Consider the following 18,797-nt stretch of genomic DNA (forward strand, 5'->3'; position numbering starts at 1 on the left):
AGACACACGGACGACAGGATGACGGACACACGCTGACGGCAGACGCCCGGCCTTCAGCGCACCGTCAGGGGTGGCCAACGGATCACACCAGCCACTCTGGCCCTCCGAGCAGCACGGAGTGAACACAATGACTCTCCATGTGTGTCACCTTCCAGGGCCGGCCGTGCTGGTGGCCGCCCCGTGCCGTGTCCTCACGGATACCCACACTGGGGACCGCACGCGGCGCTCAGAGCAGTGCCAGCACGTGGCGTGCACTCCATACGCACTCTCGGGGACAGCAGGGACAGCTGACCCAAGTACAAAGGACACGGCTCCCAAATGCTCCTGCTAGGGCGAGAGCTCTCAGCAGCCTGCAGTGCGAGGAGCGCTTAGTAGGAGGTGAGTCCTCTCTCGCTCGTGCAGGGTGCCGCCCGAGACGGGCTCAGAACCAGCCGGGTTCCCAAGTCACTTCAATGGGGCGCCACTAACACCCTGAAACCAAAAGGAGCAGGCGAGTGTCGCTCAGCTTTTATAAATAAGAGTTCAGGTTTGTAGATAAACACTTGTCCGTGACAATTTAGTGAAATAAAATCGTAAGTAATTATAAGGAAAATTGATGGGATTTGTCAACATTTTTATCTAGTTTATCAAGTACTTTTTCATAAAATCTAATACATAGAAATGGATAAAATTTAAAGAAGACGACTTAACGACAAAAGATGTCTACAAGGTGCGCTAAGGTCCCCTCTGTAAGGTCTACGCTAGGATAAGACAAACAACGGGAGGAAAACAGGAGTGAAACAAGAGACACGAAGCGCGCGGACGCGGTCTCCTCACGCCGCGAAGGAGGCACCGTCCGTGACGCCTCTCAGGTGTGCGTGTGTCTAACCTGAGCGTCTGTGTGTGTGTGAAGCGAAAAAACGATGGAAACAGACTGTGTGTTCAGGTCAGTGCAAAAAGCCCATTTCTTGTGAGTCAGAGAACATCTGAACGGCCCCAGAGCAGAGGAGACACGAGGGCTGCAAGCTGCACGCCACCGCGTGCTGACCCAGCGGCAGCCGAGAGCCAGTGGCGCCCCGAGGACCCCCGTGCGCCCACGGGCTTCCCCCAGGGCTGCGCTCGTGGACACGCGCCCAGCAGCGCGCCCCAAGGCCGGTAGACCCTCCCAGTGTCACTGAGCCGCCGCGGGGTGCCGGGCCCCCAGGCACACACTCACCTTCCGCCACATGAGCCCCGGTTGGGGACGCGCCCAGGCTGCCCGGCTCTACAGCCTTTACACAAAAGGGGGTCCCCATGCACTGTCCTGAAACGCGTCTGCTCAAGCCGCACGGGACGGGACGCCGCCCAGACCCCGTGCTACTCACTTCCTGCGCTTTCCCTCCCCTCGGAGGAGCAGTGAGGAGACAGTGGTCGTGGGACTCGCCTGTATTCAGAACTGTCGTCTCCTAAATGTCGTAGACCCTCAGAAGACACATTTTAAGGAAAAACTACTCAAATGACAAAGGGGCCACGTGCACACACGCGTGTAGAGGGAAAAAACGCAACCAGACCCGAAGAGTCAGCAGAGGGTTTACCAGAAAACCCCTGGAAGGAACGGAGTGGCCGCTGTGGTCCGCTGCCCAGGACAGTTCACGCACGTAAAACCAGCCTCACGCATGGCTGTTTCTGCACCTTCTTCTGCGGCACAAAACCCCGGCTCCGGCCAACCGCACACGGAGGAATGAAGGAGTCGGCCCCCACCGTTCAACACAGGCTGCCCCCAGGCCCTGTGCGGTGCAGCCCCTGCTCATCACCCCCGTTCGGCCTGAGAAGGCCCCCCAGGAGCAGCCCCCTGCCCTGAGCCCTCTGGGACCAGCCCCTCCCAATCCGTGTCCCTGGCAACCCTCGACCGCGTGTGAACGCAGGCGTGTGACGTACCTGGTAGGCGATCTCCTCACACGCAGCGGCGGAGGGCTGTGGGGTGTGGCTCACGAGGATGACCTGCGGCGACCCTGCTCCCCCTTGGCCCGACAGCGAGGAGTCCGTGAGTAAGGCTGGGAACTGCTGGCCCTGGCAAGGACAGACTAGTTTAGAAGTCGTGACGCTATCAAACCCCGGGGTAACATACACGATGCCTTGTGGTGCGGCTCCTGGGGACCACACGGGGACACGTCCCCAGAAAAGCGCACCACGGCACCGGCACGGGACGCAGCACCCCACGCCCACGCGCATGCGCCAGAGAAATGAAACCTGCGTGGCCTGGAGCGCTCGCGCACAAACGCCCACAGCGGCCGCAGAAGGGAACCCGGCCCAACAGCCAGCAGCCGGGGAGCAGATGACCCAAACGAGGCGCACTGTACAGTGAAAACCGAGGCAGCCCGAAGAAGGAGCGGCCCTGGCAGGCCCCTCCGCGCTGGGCTTCCACGAGGTGAGGCGCTCAGAGCAGGTGCGTCTACAGACACAGCGGTGACTGCCAGTTGTCGGGGGCACGGGGCATGGCTGCTAGCCGCTAATGGTGCCACATTTCTTTTTGGGGTGATAAGATGTTCCAAAACTAGATGTGGTCGGGGTGCTCAACACTGAAGACCATTACATTCCACACTTGAAAAGCACGGGCGAGCGCTACGGTACATGCGGCGTGTCTCCACAAAGCTGCCAGGCGGAGAACGCTTACTTGTTTACAAAGGGACAACTTTGCCTTTAGTCCTAGTCCCACTCCATCTGACTGTGGCCCTGGGACAGAAGGAATGCAGGGAGGGGTGGCACGGGGCACGCACAGAGGGGCATCTGGCCCGGCCCCGGGCCCCAAACGGGAAGCCACACAAATCCGTTCACCTGCCAAATCAGCAGCGACTCTCGGACACGCACGTGGAACACCAGGGTCCGAGGGCCAGCGTGAACGCGCAGACGGAGGGGCACGGAGTCAGGAAAGGCACTCGGCCACAGGGGAGGGGCGTCCTCACATCTCGGGGGCAAGCCCGGCTCCCGCAGGACAGAAAAGGCTGGCGCAGGCGCGGACAGTCAGAAACGGATGAGAAGGCATCGAAGGGTGGTCAGGGCCCCTTCTCCCAGGAAAGACCCTTGCCCCGGCGCACGGGGACACAGAGCCAAGGGTAGAGCATCGAGCAGAGGGTAGATTTACAAGGAGAGCCTCGTGGATTCTAGAGAAAAAAAGCTTCTTAAATTGATGTGGAGTCTCTGGTTTCCACATGCACCTTTAGGGAAAGTGAAATGACATTTTGGATATCTCCCTTTATCTAAGTGTTTTACACGAACGTGGCATATTTTGGCAAGTACCACGAAAGCCCCCTGACGTGGGAGGTCGGCTGAGCACCGCTGCGTTCCGGCACCCATCCCTTCGGACTGCTGTCCTCGCCGGCCGCCCGCTCTGCCAACTCTTACCAGAACACCCAACTTTGGAGAATGGCGTCAGTCAAATTAATAAATTCACATTTCCTAATTCTACAAATCAAGGCAGACACTCCTGCCAGCCAGAAACTCCGATACCGTAAGAGCCACTGTCGGCTCAATAAAGCCCTCTCTTCTCAGAAGGAGCGCCAAGGCCGGTGAGGCGCTGCACTTCCACAGACCTATGGAGGGGAAACGAGTGAGAACTAGACCAGCCACGCCGGGAAGGGGCAGCGCGTGGGACGGAAGGTTCTGGGTCCTGACTGTGACGACGACCACCCCTGGCCGCGATATCCTACCGACCGTTCTGCACGACGCCACAACCTGGGGAAGCTGGGTAAAGGTTCATGAGATCTGTCCGTATCATTTCTGAAAACGGACTATGAAGGAACAAGTAACTGAAAATAAAAAGTTTAATTTAAAAACTCCTAATACGAAGTAACTTACTAGTTTATCACTGGTGTTTCAATTGCTAATATTAAGTACTCTTGACGCAAACACCTGACTTAAAATTCGGGTTTCGAGTAAAATACATGCTCGACCATCAGCCGCACCCAAGGAAATGGTGACTTGAATGTGCTGAAATGACGCCGTCTCCAGGCCCTCCTTCTCCGGCTTGTGGGCTCACTGGCCGTGGACCTATGTCTCGGCTGTATTTGGGTTTACACGGAGGTGGAAGTTACAGGACTTCTGGCGGAGGGGGGCAGGCCCCCGGGCCGGCACGAGCAGACCCCGGCGCACCCGCCGCTGCTGACTCAGCCTCGCAGCGCGAACCTGGAGATCCTGATGCGCAACCATGTTGGGAAAAGCTGCTCGAACCTCACCCAGGCTTGCCGCCCTGACAGGCGAGAGTCGGCGTGACAGCCGACCTGCCTCCCTGACCCGTCCCTGGAAGGCAGCCTCATTCCGCATCTCCCTGTTCTGTCATCTGGCCAGGGACGTGCTCTCGGCAGCCCATCACCCCCGGCACAGCCGCGCAGAACTCCAGCGACACAGCGCTCAGTGAGAGGGTCCAGGCGCACCCGCGGCGCTGACAGGAAGGAAGTGGGAAGCCCTTGGCAGCCCGGCCTGGGCCCCTCCCGTCCCTGGAGCACACAACTGCCCGTGCAGAGCCCCTGCATTGTCATGCCTGGCAACTCCCCGTGCGGCCCAGGTCACATTCGGATGTCTTGGCACGCCTTCGTGACTAAACAGGGTTTAAATGCTTTGTGTGAGGTCCATTATCTGGGCACTCATACACCCAGAGAATGGTGTTACTGCTTATACAGTAAAAAACAAACAGAAAACCCACCAAACCTACACGAATTCATATAAAACAGAACGCACTTCAAGCAGGAACCATCTACTCACTTTTGTTTTCAGAACAAGAACTGGAAAAACACTTTGCTGTTTTTGTTTTTAAGATTTTACTTATGTATTTGGGGACGCCTGGGTGGCTCAGTGGGTTAAGCCTCTGCCTTCGGCTCAGGTCATGATCTCAGGGTCCTGGGATCGAGTCCCGCGTCGGGCTTGCTGCTCAGCAGGGAGCCTGCTTCCTCCTCTTTCTCTGCCGGTGTCTCTGCCTACTTGTGATCTCTGTCTGTCACATAAATAAATAATACTTAAAAAAAAAGATTTTACTTATTTATTTGATAGAGTGTGACAGAGTACGAGCAGGGGGAACAGCAGAGGCAGAGGGAGACGCAGGCTTCCTGCTGAGCAGGGAGCCTGACGGGGGCTCAATGCCAGGACCGGCATCATGACCTCCACTAAAGGCAGACGCTCACCGACTGGGCCGCCCAGGGCCCCTCGAATAGACTTTTAAGTGATGCACGCATTTCCTTGTAAAACTGTCCGATTTAGCAGCCTGATTCCCACACCTACCACCAACAGTTCAATATTTGGGAAAAAAAACTCATGTTAAGTTCAGAGTTGAAGAAGAAATCCTTACAACTCACCCATTTTTCTTTCCATAACTCCCCTAGTAAAGCAAGTAAAAAGTTCCTGTTCGACGCAGGCACCCGTCCATCACGGAATTTCATCTTCCACTTCAGCAGGTTATATTTCTATATAAACTAGCGCATCGAAGGATCACTTACCCCTACTCTGCTCTAGTCGGGCTCTTTGCAAGTCTAAAATGACGACTACTTGCGGACACACAGAAATGTTTTCCTTCCAAACACTGTGCGGTCACAGACCCGACCACGGCCGCTGGGTGTAAGCCACGGCCACGGCCACGGCCACGGGCGTGACCACCGAGACCACACCCCTTTGTGCTCTTACACCACCTTCTCCTGCGGACTTTGTAAGGAAACAAAAACACAGAAAAGGGTACACGATAGGGGGCCTGCGGGGCTCCGTCAGTGAAGCATCAGTCTGCGGCGCGGGTCGCGGCCCCCAGTCCTGGGATGGAGCCCCACGCCGGGCTCCCTGCTCGAGCGGAACCTGCTTCTCCCTCTCCCCCCCCTGCTCCGTGCGCTTTTGCTCTCTCTCTCCAATAAATAAATAAAATCTTAAAAAAGAAAAAAGGAAAAATGGTACACAATCAATGTATGCTATTTTCACGTCTTTTTAACATTTATAATCCACGGGCTCACACTCCTGGGTCCCTTCAGGGGCTTTTGGGAAGCGCTGGATGTCCGAGCATGGAGTGAGTTTCCGCGCGGACATGGGGGCTCGCCGGCTGCCTTTGCCCGTGGCCCCCTCTGGCTGCTCTCACGTCACCTCCTCATGGAGTGCAGGGGGCACATGTGAACCGCGTGAAGGGATTAATTATTAAACCCTTCCGTATTTGGGCCTCTTGGTGACTGACTCTTGCCTGTACTGAACAATTACCTATAGAATGGTTAATTTCTCACAAGCACCTTTGATTCGAGCTCAAATTTTCATGGTCATAAACAATTCTTATAATTTACATATATATAAGCATTTCCATATATGTTGATTAACCTTTCGACAATAAGATGATGGGTTTTATTTGTGTAATAGTTCACTGTATTTAGGAAAATTGCACTCATAGGTTTGACCTGGCTTTTTCAAATTTTCAGAGTATTAGATCATTGTGAGCCCCATTAAAGTCTGGCAGCTAACAGAAAAGATTCCAATGAAACTACAAGATTCCTAGTGGTGATTTTAATACTACTGTTATACCAAGGTAATGAATCAATTTGGGTTTAAATTTTTGACTTGGTAATTTTGGGAGAGTAAGCCAGAGACTACAGGTAAGAGAGGTAAGCCACAGGCGCACAGGAGGGAACTGCTGTCTGACCAGGCCACGCTCAGTGCCGCCCCTCCCACGGCTCTCGAGCCCGGCCAACCTGGACATCCACGCTGGGGCCGAAGACAGAGAGGACCACAGACGCAGAGGACTCCCTGCCGTGGCGTGGCGTGGTCTGCCGTGGCCTGCCACGGCCCTGGCCCACAGATCGGAGGAAGGGGTCTGCTATCTGTGCTGGGTGTGACCCTGGAGGCAGGAAGGGGGCGGTGAGCGGACAGCAGAGACTCTTTCTGGCCACGTGAAGAAACGTGGACTTGGTGCTGAAGGCAGCAGGGACCACGGAAGGATTTTCACCACAAGAGCAGCACATGCACACGTCCCTTTTGGAAACCTGCAAACAGAATCACCGGGGGGCCGGCTGATGGGGCCACGGTGGGACCAGGAGCCGCGCCTGCCACTGCATTCACCCTGCACACGGGCCTTCCTCACTGCGCTGACCCTGTCACGGCAACACTTGGTTCCGACACCCTCCGAGAACCCCCTCAGGGCAGCAGCGTTCTCCTCGGCCCCAATCCCTGCACCTGCTTGGGGGGCATCCATGAGCCAGCGCGGGGGCAGGACCGGGGGCCCAGCAGCTCCCCCAGCCAACATCTACTGACTTTAAAAACGGAACCTGGCAAATACGGAGAACTCCGGCTTGAGCCTTCACTGCTGCTGCAACGATCATTAATTCTCAAAGTGATATGATTTAGCAAACAGAAAACAAACCCATAATCATAGAAATAAATGCCTCTCTGGCTTTTTCTGATCAAACCTTACGCCCCCCTGCACCTCCACAAAAGTTATTCAAAGGCTTTAAATTTCACTAAAATTTGTATCATAAAGAATTTTTACGTTATGACTACTTCTTAAGTTACAAATGTCCAGTGAGAAGCCACCGGAGCCTGAGAGCGGACGGACATGGGCCACAGGACAGCAACCCCCCCGCACAGATGCCTGCACCCTGCCCGTGCCGGTCAGTGGCGAGGTGGCCCCAGGGCTGGGCTACAAGCTTATGTCTACAGTCGTCACCACGAGAGTCCCAGGTGGTTCGTAAGGACACAGCACCCACACACCCCGATCAGGCTCCCTGCCTCCTGCGTCCAGAAGGAAAACACACCACTGACATCAGGCTGGCTTCTCCGGTTCCGCCTGTCACTGGAAAAGGTGACACTAATTTTCATAACCCAGCAGGGTGAGGACGGCCCGACAAATGGGTGTTAGTAATGCAGGACGGAAAGCAGACGGGAAACCGTGTGAAGAACTCCGTGAGACCCTTCCTTCAGCGGCAGAAGAGACGCAGGCCCCGGCCTCCGGCACCCCTGCAGCCGGCTCGTGCTCCCACAGGATCTGACTCCCGCCAGGGGCCCTGGGGGGCTTCCACCAACGGCACCGGACAGCTGAGCAGCGGTACAAACCGCCGGGGACTGGCTCTGCATGGACTGGGCGGGCAAACGTGCCTCTCACAAGCGGCAGAACCAAACCCAGAGTCCGAACAGTCCCGTGCGGCTGGGTGTGACGGGCCAAGGTCTCCCACCCAGGACCACACAGTCTTCAGTCCTCGTCGGGGGCGGCAAGCCCAAGTGCACACAAGCAAACCCCGCCCCGACCCCGGCACACCCTGCCGGGCTTGCAGAGGGACAGGTGCGTAAAACGGGGGCGAGCGGCAGGGCCTGTATCCGTCTTCATTATTATCTATCACGTTCTTCAACCAGACTCTGAAAGGCGTCTGGTGTCTCAGCTCACCAGCTCACCAGCTCACCAGCTCACCAGCTCACCAGCTCAGCGCAGTACCCACCACGCGCAGCCGTCGACCCTGCACGTCGCAGGCAGTGGCCTGAGACCGTAAGTCACCGCGAGTGTGGGAATTCCGACGCTACTTAGCCAAACCCCGAGCTCTCAAAACAGCCCTCAACAAACTCATGAAACTCAATGCGGCGCCGCCACTAGAAAACACGGCCACTGCTGGCCACGGAGGTGGGGGCCCCGGGTCGGGCGGTGACCACGGAGGTGGGGGCCCCGAGGGGCTCGGGCAGTGATGCATCCGGCTCTTGACTCCGGCTCAGGTCAGGGTTGTAGGGTCACCGCTAGGGCCCCACACGCCCCCTCCTGCTTCTCCCTGAACTACCCGTTTGTGTGCCGGCCGTGTCTCTCTAAAAAAATTAATACAAATCTTAAAAAGTAAGAAGAATTAAAATATCACAGACGGGGAAGACAGTCACAGTGTAAGAGGGAAGTTCCCGGCACCTGACACGCACGAGCTCACTCCCAGAGAAACGTTCCCACGCGTGTCATGTGTCTGCATGTAAAGGGTCGCAAGGACAGAGAGACACTAAAAGCTCCGTCGTGGGTCCGTCTGGGAAGGGGATTTTAAACAGAGTCTCTCCTGTTTTCTCCGTTTTATCTTCCTGTTCTGTCCTCTCTGCATCTAACACCGTCATTGTATTTCAGTCAGAAGAAAAACCACTTCAATTCGGGAAACAATGTTCAGCATGTCCAGTCGGGAAAGAAGAAACTAAGATGCCACGGCCCCCCACAAAGGGCAGGGCAGCCCCTACCTGAGACGCGATGTTGAGCGTGACCGTGTCCAGCCCTCCGGAGAGCAGGCCCTGCGTGTCGGCCAGGGTCAGCGTGACGCTGGCGTCTCCTCCCACTCCTGACGACGCCATGACCAGGTTCTGAGCAGACATGGCCGATGGAGACATGGGTGTCGTCGAAGGAAGGCTCCCAGGGGTGGTGTTCAGCTCTACAAAAGAGGAGCGAGCACATCAGTGGCGCAGCCGGCCGGTCCGACCGCCGCGGGAGTGAGGACTCCTCTGTCAGAAGCCGCGTCACATGACCTGGGCTTCTGAAGCGACACCGAGGCAGTCCGAGAATCTCTCACTGCGATTTTATGCCCAGACGTCTCCAGTTTCTAAGTATCTTTATGCGTAGATACACTCTGCTTAAGTAGAACATCAAGGACAACACAGAAAAGAGCAAAAATACGACCCTCCAGTCCAAGTCCCTGCTGCTAAGGCAGAAGGAAACGGCCAAGGACTTCCGGGACACCGTCCCCGCCTCGGCCCGGGGAGGAGCCCGAAGAGAGGAGGACCTGGGACCCACCGAGCATGGATCGGCAGCGCGGCTTCCGGCGCGACCTCACCCGCGGAGCCCCCGTCACCCTCCCGTGCGTGGGCCTGGGCTGAGACGCGCCGCGTGCACCCCTTTAAATGACGGCTCGCCCCGCACGACGTCTCAGTTTCCGTTGAAAAGACAAGATCGTTTTATTTCCCCTCGTGGCCAGTGACGAGAGAAAGGACGACATCCGGGACAGACCCGGGCAAGGGAAGGCCTTTCGTACAGAACAGAAACTCACGCACGCGGCTGGCCGATGGGGCGGGCTGAGCCCGCGACTCTCGAGGCCTTGGCGGGCACCCACGGAAAACGAGTTCGGGAGTTCTCACTTGTCAGCGTGACACACGTGCGCATACATGTTCACACGCACGCATGCGCACTTCTCACCAGCCGCCCTGCCTTCCTCTACCGCACGTGACCTGCAGCTCCCACGGCGCCAGCCCCAGGGCCGGGGGCCATAGACACCGAGGCAGTGACTAAGGAAAGGTGGAAAGAGTCTCCTAATCGGGTTCACACACAGAACAGGAAGAGACGCCTGGGCCGCCCTGTGGGCCGCGGGTCGCGCCGGTGCCGAGCGGTCAGGGGCCCGCGGGGAGCCAGGTTACTCACTCGTAACGGGAGTCCTGCAAACACGAGGCCTCCACAGATCCACACTCTGGGGGTCCCACACTGTGCCGCACAGACCTGGAACCTTCCAAAGCGGTACAACCATTAGGAGGCTGAGTCTGCCCTGCAGCGGCCCTCGGGGCTCCGGACACTGGCTCGTCAGAGCCCCCCGAGCACCTGCGCGGCGCGGACCCCGGGGACGTGCCCGGGCCGGAGTGTGGGTTTGCGGAGGTGCGTGTTCTAAGGTCCGCGGCTACCAGCGCCGGCTCAGCGGCGGCTCAGCGGCGGGCTCTCCCTGCGGTCCGGCACGCGCCCGCGGCGGCGACGCCACAGACGGAGAGGGAAAAGCAGACCCGAGAACGCCGTGGCGGCCGGCGACCCGAACTGGGGTTCACTCATGACCGCTAGGGCGAAGCCTGGGGTTGGGCCGTCCGAGCGCCGGGTCGAGGGAAGCACGTGCTGAAAGTCTCGCCGGAAGAGTCGCCACAAAGAGCGAAACCCAACGCTAGCGGGGCTCGCGGTGACTCACACGGCCGAGACTTCGCACCTCACCCGAACCCCCGAAACACAGGAAAGTCTGCTCTCCGCTCCCAGCAGCAGCCTCGGACCCTGATGGTCGTCCACGCGCGGCGGCGGGGGTGGGGAGGGCTTCAGGACTGTGCGGCTCAGGAAACCCGAAGAGAAGTCAGAAGCCTGCGTGTCGCTGAGCGGAAGTGAGTCCGGACACGGAGGTCCGTGGGGACACGAGCCTCAGCCAGTGCCGGGGTTCGCAGCTGTACGCCAACACTGTGTGAGTGAGTGCTCAGCTCGGTTCTGCAATCAAGACATTTTCCACCAAGAGGATGGTGTCAGTTCACGCAGAACTTCTATCCCCAAATGGTCCCCAAACAGGTGATATGAGCAGGAAAAATTAACTCTTCTTGAGCATGCAATGGAATAACTGAGCCAAAGCTATAATTACATTTCTTCAATATATAGTTCTTAATTATATAGAAAAAGATTTACTGAAAGCTCTACAAACCAGTTTTCATTCTAACTAAATCCTCTCGGCCTGGAACCTGGTGTGATTGGGGCACAGGCTGCGGACTCTCAGCTCCGGGCCTCATCCAGCCGCTCTGAAAGCACGAGGCCTCCAGGGCACGTCACAGGTCTCCCTGCGTTCATGGTTCTCCCTCAGACAAAGTCATCTCCAGAGGATCAGTAAATCCCTCACAATCATCAAACCCAACACCATCTTAAATCTTTGTTGGGACACGTTTTCGCAGCTTCTGAGAAAATCTTAGTGATAATTTTGGAAAGTGTCCTAAGTAGTTTAAAGGATGTGAGATCAGGTTCTTCTTGAGATAAAAACGTGGTAAGAAAGGCGTGGGTGTTTGCTGTGGGGACAGGAGACACCTCGTCTCGCCTTTCATCCCCAAGGAGAAAGTAGGGGAAGGTCCTCCTGAATTAGAAGATGTGCCTACAAGTGGGGAATGTTAAGACTTCTGAGTTGCCGGGAAGTAAGTAACTGATCATACTCAAGTCTAGAAGAAACAAAGGCTAAAATAAGCGTACAAAGGAAGGAAAAAGGAACTGTGGCTTTTCTTCACTGAGAGCCTAACTCAACTTATTCATCACAAGTGAATTAATAGTGGACAAAAGGAAGAACAAAAAGATAATACCCACCTGAGATAAGTTCCTTAAAAACCTGTGTTAAACGTCTAGCCTCTGTTGGTAATGCTTCTGCCTCTGGAAGGGCACGCACACCGAGTGCGACCACGTCCTTGGAAACCACGTGTGTCCCATCCTGTTGTGGATGTGGAGGGCCAGAGCTGTCCCAAAAGCACAGAGCCTCGACCACATCTCATGCCCGGAAAGAAGTCCTGAGGACACCAGCCACGGGCACCTTCGCTTGGCTATGATCTAGCTTTCCCACACCGAGAGCTACTGCTCGACTGTCTCCCTTAGAAGACACATGTCTGGGGGCACCTGCGGGGCTCAGTGGGTTGAAGCCTCTGCCTTCGGCTCAGGTCATGATCTCAGGGTCCTGGGATCGAGCCCCACATCAGGCTCTCTGCTTAGCAGGGAACCTGCCTCCTCCTCCTCTCTCTCTGCCTGCCTCTCTGCCTACTTGTGATCTCTGTCTGTCAAATAAATAAATAAATAAATAAAATCTTAAAAAAAAAAAAAAAGACACATGTCTAATCACAAAGTCGTTTCAGTTTCAACTCCCTCATGCTGAGGTTGCAGCCTGGCCTGGAAGGGACTCTGACGCTCAGGAAAACATCGCCCTGCTAAGCTGCGATCTCTTGACCAACGTTCCACCCACAGGGTCAGCTCTGGTATGGAAACCAGTACCCGTGGAACGCGCAAGCCTCTAAAATCACGCGCCCACCATCACGGAGCCCGAGTTCAACGTATGAAGACTCTGTCCCCATAGCCAGGTTTACTCAGGGACGCCAAAGGCATCTGGGGACAGAATACAACAGGCCTGCATCATAGAAAACGAACCCTCCATTTATAACAGCCCTTATCACATCATTGAACATTTTAAATTACGAACTCAAATTTATTTCACGGAATTCCTTGGAAAAACACTTTAAATAAAGCAGCAGATCAAGCTGAAGGAAAGACGTGTCTTCTGCTGGCTCGGAGACAGCGGGCCTGAAGAAGAGACCATTCGATCAGGAGAAGAGGGGATGTTTGTGGTGTTTGCAGAAACGTCAGCATGTGGTCCACAGCGGCCTTTGGGCTGCTGCTTGGAGCTCCCACCGTGCGGAGACCCCACCCCCAACGACGAGGGGAGACTCCATCGCTACATGTGGCGGCGATGCCCGAGGTCCCACACCCCAGGTCCAGCTGCCCAGACGACGGCAGAGCCCTCGGAGCACACGCGCTCTGCACGTGGTCAGAGCACCTCCTGCTCTGAGCGATGTCGAATGTCGCACCAGCAAACGTCCAGGACCACCGCAGTAACAGAAGAAAACCAACCACTCCATGTAAGCTGAAACTCCTGAAACTCCACGGTCTTCCCAACCATTTGCCAAGGGCTCCTGAAAGAGGTCAAGCTGAGCTCCCAGAAGACGTGGGATTCCAGCACTGCCGGCCGGTACGCTCTCCAGGGAAGTGGACCGGGACAGCTGGACGGAGCCCACGACCACCACCCACACTGGCCACGAATCACCAAATCACAGAGATTACAGATGCAACGGGAACATCACGGGCCAGAAATGCAGGCCGGCTCTGCCAACACAGGATTCTGACAAAGTCCTTAACCACGCAGGCGCCGCGCACATCAGTAGACGGAGGGGTGGACAGGCAGCTCCTCCACATGCCAGGCGGCCCGTGCCCTCCTTGGACATGCCCGCCCATCTCAGCTCACGGGCCTCTGCTTGGCACTCGGGACATTCGCTCCCACTCCTACAGCAGCCGTCCCCAGCAGGTCGGTGCTCTGTGACCTACAACCTGCTGTCCTCTATCTGCCATTTCCGCGACATTTCACCATGCTTTACACACTCTTCAGTAAGTTCCCTGTTCCTTCAGTTTCTAGGGTCCAAAATGTGAAGGGACCGTGTCTGTCCTGCTCAGTGTCACACCCACAGATGGACAATTCTTACCTCAGAACAGACTTACAGTCTTCTGCTGAAGAAACGAATTATGGCTTAAGAAAGCATTACAAATAAGCGTGGGATAAAAAGGTTTTCCTGTAGCTACAACTGAATCTAAAAATGAAATTTTTCTCAAAAAATGCCAGAGCTGGAAGATAAGAGGGCTAAGAAACGAATAAAATCTCTATAAGATAAATTAGACAAGGAGACAGGCCTGTCATCGTAACCACTGATGAGTCCCTGTGAATCTGTGACTTACTATTCCGGAGCTCTTATGCTTTTATTTGTCAAAGTCTAACTTCAAAACCTCAGAAAGATGCCTTCTGAACTCGTCCTGGGGGCTGGCGCCAGGCAGTTCTCGCCGCGGGGCACAGGGCCACGAGCGCGGCAGGTCCCCACGCAGGTGGCGGGAGGCAGCGTGGACCCCAAATGCCCTCGCGCATCACCACACGGTGCCTCGTCCCCTCGTCAGCAGGACTCGCTGGTGGACAGCTCTAGAGAAATCTGTCCCGGACAGAGAGACGAGCACAGAAATCTGTCCCGGACAGAGAGACGAGCGCACATCCTGGCAGCGGAACGCAGCGACAGCAGTCGGGAGAGCCGCCGGGCCCGTCCCCAGTACTGTCGCCGGCCGCCCACCTGAGCAGCTCGGTGTGGCGCCCTGTGCGCGCGGCTGGCCGCTGTCTCGGGCTGGGGGGCCCCTGCAGACGGGTCGCCGGCCGCCAAGCACCCAGCCCTGTGCTCCTCCTTCTGCCAGCGCTGGGCCGAGTGAGACCCCGACCTGGACGGAACCGACACTGAGATATCGCAGAGGAATCCGTTAGCCCACATCCTGGCGAGCGGGTGAAACACACAGGGACATCCTGCAGAACGCCAGCTGCTTCATTCAGTCCTACTTCCAGGCGAGAGCGAGACGGCGTGAAACCGCTCCCTGAAACACAGGGTCTGTGCCGGCTCCTAAGCTGTAAAGCACTCCGAGGGGCCCCCTGGGACTGCTACGTTAACGCGAGACTCGGGATCTTCAAATTACTTACTTGTTGACCAGAACGTACACGGAGTTGAAAATACTTGCAGACGCGGGAGACAGCCGGTGTGGCAAACGTGTGGTGACGCGGACCGAAGGGACGTCATGAAATGATACCAGAAGCCCCCAACCTCCCACCGTGGGGGCTCGGGGAGGCAGCAGTGCTGCGGCTCCTGGGGGAGGGTTCCCTGCACCACGGCTCTCAGGGCTCCCGCAGCCCGAGTGCCCCACACTGGGACCAGCCGACGGCGCGCGCCCAGGAGAGCCGAAGGCCCGCTGACGCGTCTGGGAAACCCACGCCCGGTGCTCCGGGAAGACGGACACAAACCAGTTACTTTAAAAAAAATCTGCCGTCAAGTTAGGCAGAAGCGAGATGACTCTGCAAGACTGGAGGGAAACGTGCCCGCGGACGAGGGGCGCCGCACTCGGCTGTGCCACCCGCAGCGTCCTCAGCCCGCCCTGCAGAAGCGGAAGCAAGAAGAAGCGGGCGCTGGGCCTGGGCGAGCTGCAGGACACGCGACTCTGACCGGCAGCGGAGCGTCTCCCGGAGGCCCGGCTGCAGGGTCACAGGATGTGGGCATCGCTTTTCTGAGTCTCTGCAGAAAACTGCCTGAGACACCAGAGAAGAGGGCTTTGGTGCAGACAGAGGAGCCTGAGCCCTAGTGGTGCCATTTACCCGAGGTTCAACTTCTTTCTCATATGACCTCTGAACTGCTGAAAGCCCCAGAGCTCGGCGGAAGCGATAACCCCTTCATGGCACGGACAAGCCCGTGTGAGTGCGCACGCCAGCGGACAAGAGAACCTCTTACAAAGTCACTAAAAATCCTACCTAGACGCTCTCGACAGGTGACCACACGCTCGACGTTTCCCTGCAGCCCTTTCAGCACGAGGGACGGAGGCGCTGACGTGTGACTCGCCCTCTCTCACGAGCTCAGTAACGAGGACGGAGGACAAGAAGTCTCAAGCCCCAGGTCTGGGCGAAGCTCAGGTCACCAACTGATGTAGAGATTTCCCCTAGGATAAGGCTTTCCGGGATTTTTTTTTTAAATAAGTTGAATTCATCTCCTTACTGTTTTGAAAATACTAATAAGGAATAAAAGAACTACACGATCAGTAACAGGAAAGTGCGGGAGAAGGAGCCGCACCGTCCAGAAGCCACAGCACACAATGTGAGCTGTCGGCAAGAAGCCTGTGCTCCGGGCCCTCGGCATGGGACAGGCGCGGTGCCCACACGCCGAGAGCACACAAGAAACATCAGTTTGCTCAAAATAGCTTCTTTAAAAAAAAAAAACAAAAAAAAAAACTATTAAAATTCAGATATATACAATGAAAGCAGGAAGGTGACCGAACTACACAAAACTGAAAGTTAATGTCTGCCGCCTGACGGCATCCAAAATCCCCCGTGCCACTCAAAACCAAACTCCACCCAAGAACAGGTTCGCGTTTGTCATATACAGTAAAAGAAATAAAAACACTCCCTAAAAAAGAAAGCTTTTGGTTTCTTTCTGAGTAACTTCACTTTCTATTGCACTCACACGTTTCGCAGAAATCTCCCTGAAACAGGAGTCTGTTGGCCTGGCATGCGCCCTGGCCAGGTCGGTCCGGCGTTCCGCCCACTACCACTTCTCGTGATTTAAGGTAAAATGCTTCCACGCCCGCCATCACGCCCTCTCTGGGGACAGTTCTGCCTCTTAGCACAATGTTGTCTTTATCTTCAATGACAACCTCATAAAAGACTGCTAGAAGGCTTAAAGAAATTAGTATTAACATTTGTTATTAGCCTTAATATTTGTACAACACTAGAATAGTGCCTGGCACGTAGAAGGTCACACAGATTGCTGCTAACGTCACCAAACAGCTAAGGGTCACAGGGCCGAAGCACACGGACAAAATTCGCCGCCGGCAGAGCGAGGCGAGAGCGTGCGGAGGGAATTCATGGCACCAAGCACAGAGCGATCGCGACCGCGGCCGCCCTGGCGCCAGGACACCTTCGCTTGGTGGCTGACACACAGGCCTGGTTTGCCAAGTTCAAGCTCTCCCGGACGGTATTTCCTACCTGTTTCCACACTTGCCAGTGCCGCAGCACACCTGGCACTGTCCACACAGTCTCGCAGAATTCCGAGGAGGGTAAGCACCTAGAATGTGCCCGCACACGTCATCCCAGTCCCAAGAAGCTGCGCCGTCTGCTGTCCGTGGACGGAACCAGTGTGATGGGACAACAGAGTCGAGCCAGAAGGACGTGAGGGACTCTCGCTGTTCCTTTCTGGTGTCAGGTCTGAGCTGTGACACTCTGTCACTAAACCTGAATGTCTTTCCCACATTTATTACAAAAACTACCGAGCCCTGGCTTTATGGCAAACTCCATTTTGCAAACAAGAAATCTACACATATCCGCACATACGCTTACGTGCACAGACACACACACACACGTGAACAAGGTATGCTCAAATCGCAGGGGAGAGGAGGTTTAAAATGTGAAGGGACTAACCAGAGATGGTCAGGGTGATCTCCTGGGGAGACCCCGAGGACGACGCAGCAGTGGGCCCAGCAGCCTGCGCCAAGACCTGGCTCAGACTGGAGTTGTTAATGGTCAGGGTGATCTCGTGCGGGCCGCTGGAGCCGGACGCCAGGCCTTGCGATGTCATCACCTGAGCGAGGTCTTGAGTCCCTGGTCATCATTACAAAACAAAACAAGGCCGGACTTTAAAATACAGTAATCTTCTCCTTCTTTATATTAAAAATAATTAGTGAAACTGTTATTTCAAAAGAAAACATCGGTCATCTCTAATTCCCTCGTGCAGACAGAGGTCAGAGAAGCTTACGGGGAAACCGGAAGCCAGCAGGACCACGGGAGCAGGTGCAGGCAGCGATCTAAGCACACGGGCGCACACACTGCCTGTCGCCGGGGAAGCTTACGTAAGCTTGGGACGGCAGATGTGTGCCGAGCCTTCCAGAGATGGGAGGGGCAGCGGTGTCCTAACTGCCATGGCGCTCACTTACCACCGCTGCTGGTGGTCATCACGGGGTCCTGCTCCGACAGCGGGCCGATGGTCAGACTGGCCGATGTCACGGTGGGCTGCAAGGTCAGGCCGGGGATGGGCTGGATGACGACGCTAGCGGGGACCGTGCTATCCTGGGTCTGAAGAGAGCCGTTCTGGGAGGCCAGGCCGGGCTCCCCAGGCAGCTGCTGGGTGAGCAAGCTGCCCTGCTGTAGCGTTTGCTGCAAAATACTCGGGTCGATCTGCAAAGCAACCAAGATCCTCATCACAGCACGTTCACGCTCACGTGGGGCTCTGACCCCTCGAAGCCCCAGGCACTGCGGCCTGCGCCCTACCTGGAGTGTGATGTTATTAATGCTGGAAGCATCGATGCCCGAGATCTGCACATTGGGGCCGACCAGGTTGGCGGCCAGCTGTAACTGCACGCCCTCCAGGGTGGTCAGGCTCCCATCCGTCAGGGACACCGTCCAGTCGCCGCCGGCTGCAGGGACATGACAAGGATGAGTTCCTGACAGGACAGCAGCTCACCTGCATTTGGGGCTTTTTATACCCCTGCGTGCTACCTACCCGTTACCATGGCCCGGTCCACAAGCACCGCTGCTCCCTCCACACCACACACACACCTCAGCTAATTCAACACGGAACCAACCCTCTGAACTGACCATAGTGTTACCCACCTTAAACACCCAGAAACAAGGCTCAAAGACATTACACTGATTAATTAGCCCAGGATTTATAACAGCAACTAATGATCATGTTTTTCCAGGCTTCAGTCACTCCCCAGGTCACTACAGGGAAGGAAAGCCTCAGGGCATGTCCGCTAGCTAGAAACGGTCACTCCATGTGGATCCACGCAACCCCTA

At 56.1% G+C, this 18,797-nt stretch overlaps 1 protein-coding gene across 4 annotated transcripts in view; it reads right to left on the reverse strand.

Annotated features, from left to right (window-relative positions):
* Window positions 1–18,797, reverse strand: part of ZNF236 (zinc finger protein 236) — a 102,514-nt gene that overhangs the window by 7,053 nt on the left and 76,664 nt on the right. For all 4 annotated transcript variants that reach the window (XM_032310281.1, XM_032310282.1, XM_032310280.1 and 1 more), the window contains exons 23-27: window positions 18,270–18,415; window positions 17,936–18,176; window positions 17,424–17,603; window positions 9,160–9,347; window positions 1,897–2,028 (exon numbers count right to left, since the gene is read on the reverse strand). In XM_032310281.1, coding sequence (XP_032166172.1) covers window positions 1,897–2,028; window positions 9,160–9,347; window positions 17,424–17,603; window positions 17,936–18,176; window positions 18,270–18,415 — 887 coding nt within the window. The remainder of the gene's footprint in view (window positions 1–1,896; window positions 2,029–9,159; window positions 9,348–17,423; window positions 17,604–17,935; window positions 18,177–18,269; window positions 18,416–18,797) is intronic.

This window comes from Mustela erminea, chromosome 13 (assembly GCF_009829155.1).
Source record: "Mustela erminea isolate mMusErm1 chromosome 13, mMusErm1.Pri, whole genome shotgun sequence".
Taxonomy (NCBI): Eukaryota; Metazoa; Chordata; class Mammalia; order Carnivora; family Mustelidae; genus Mustela; species Mustela erminea.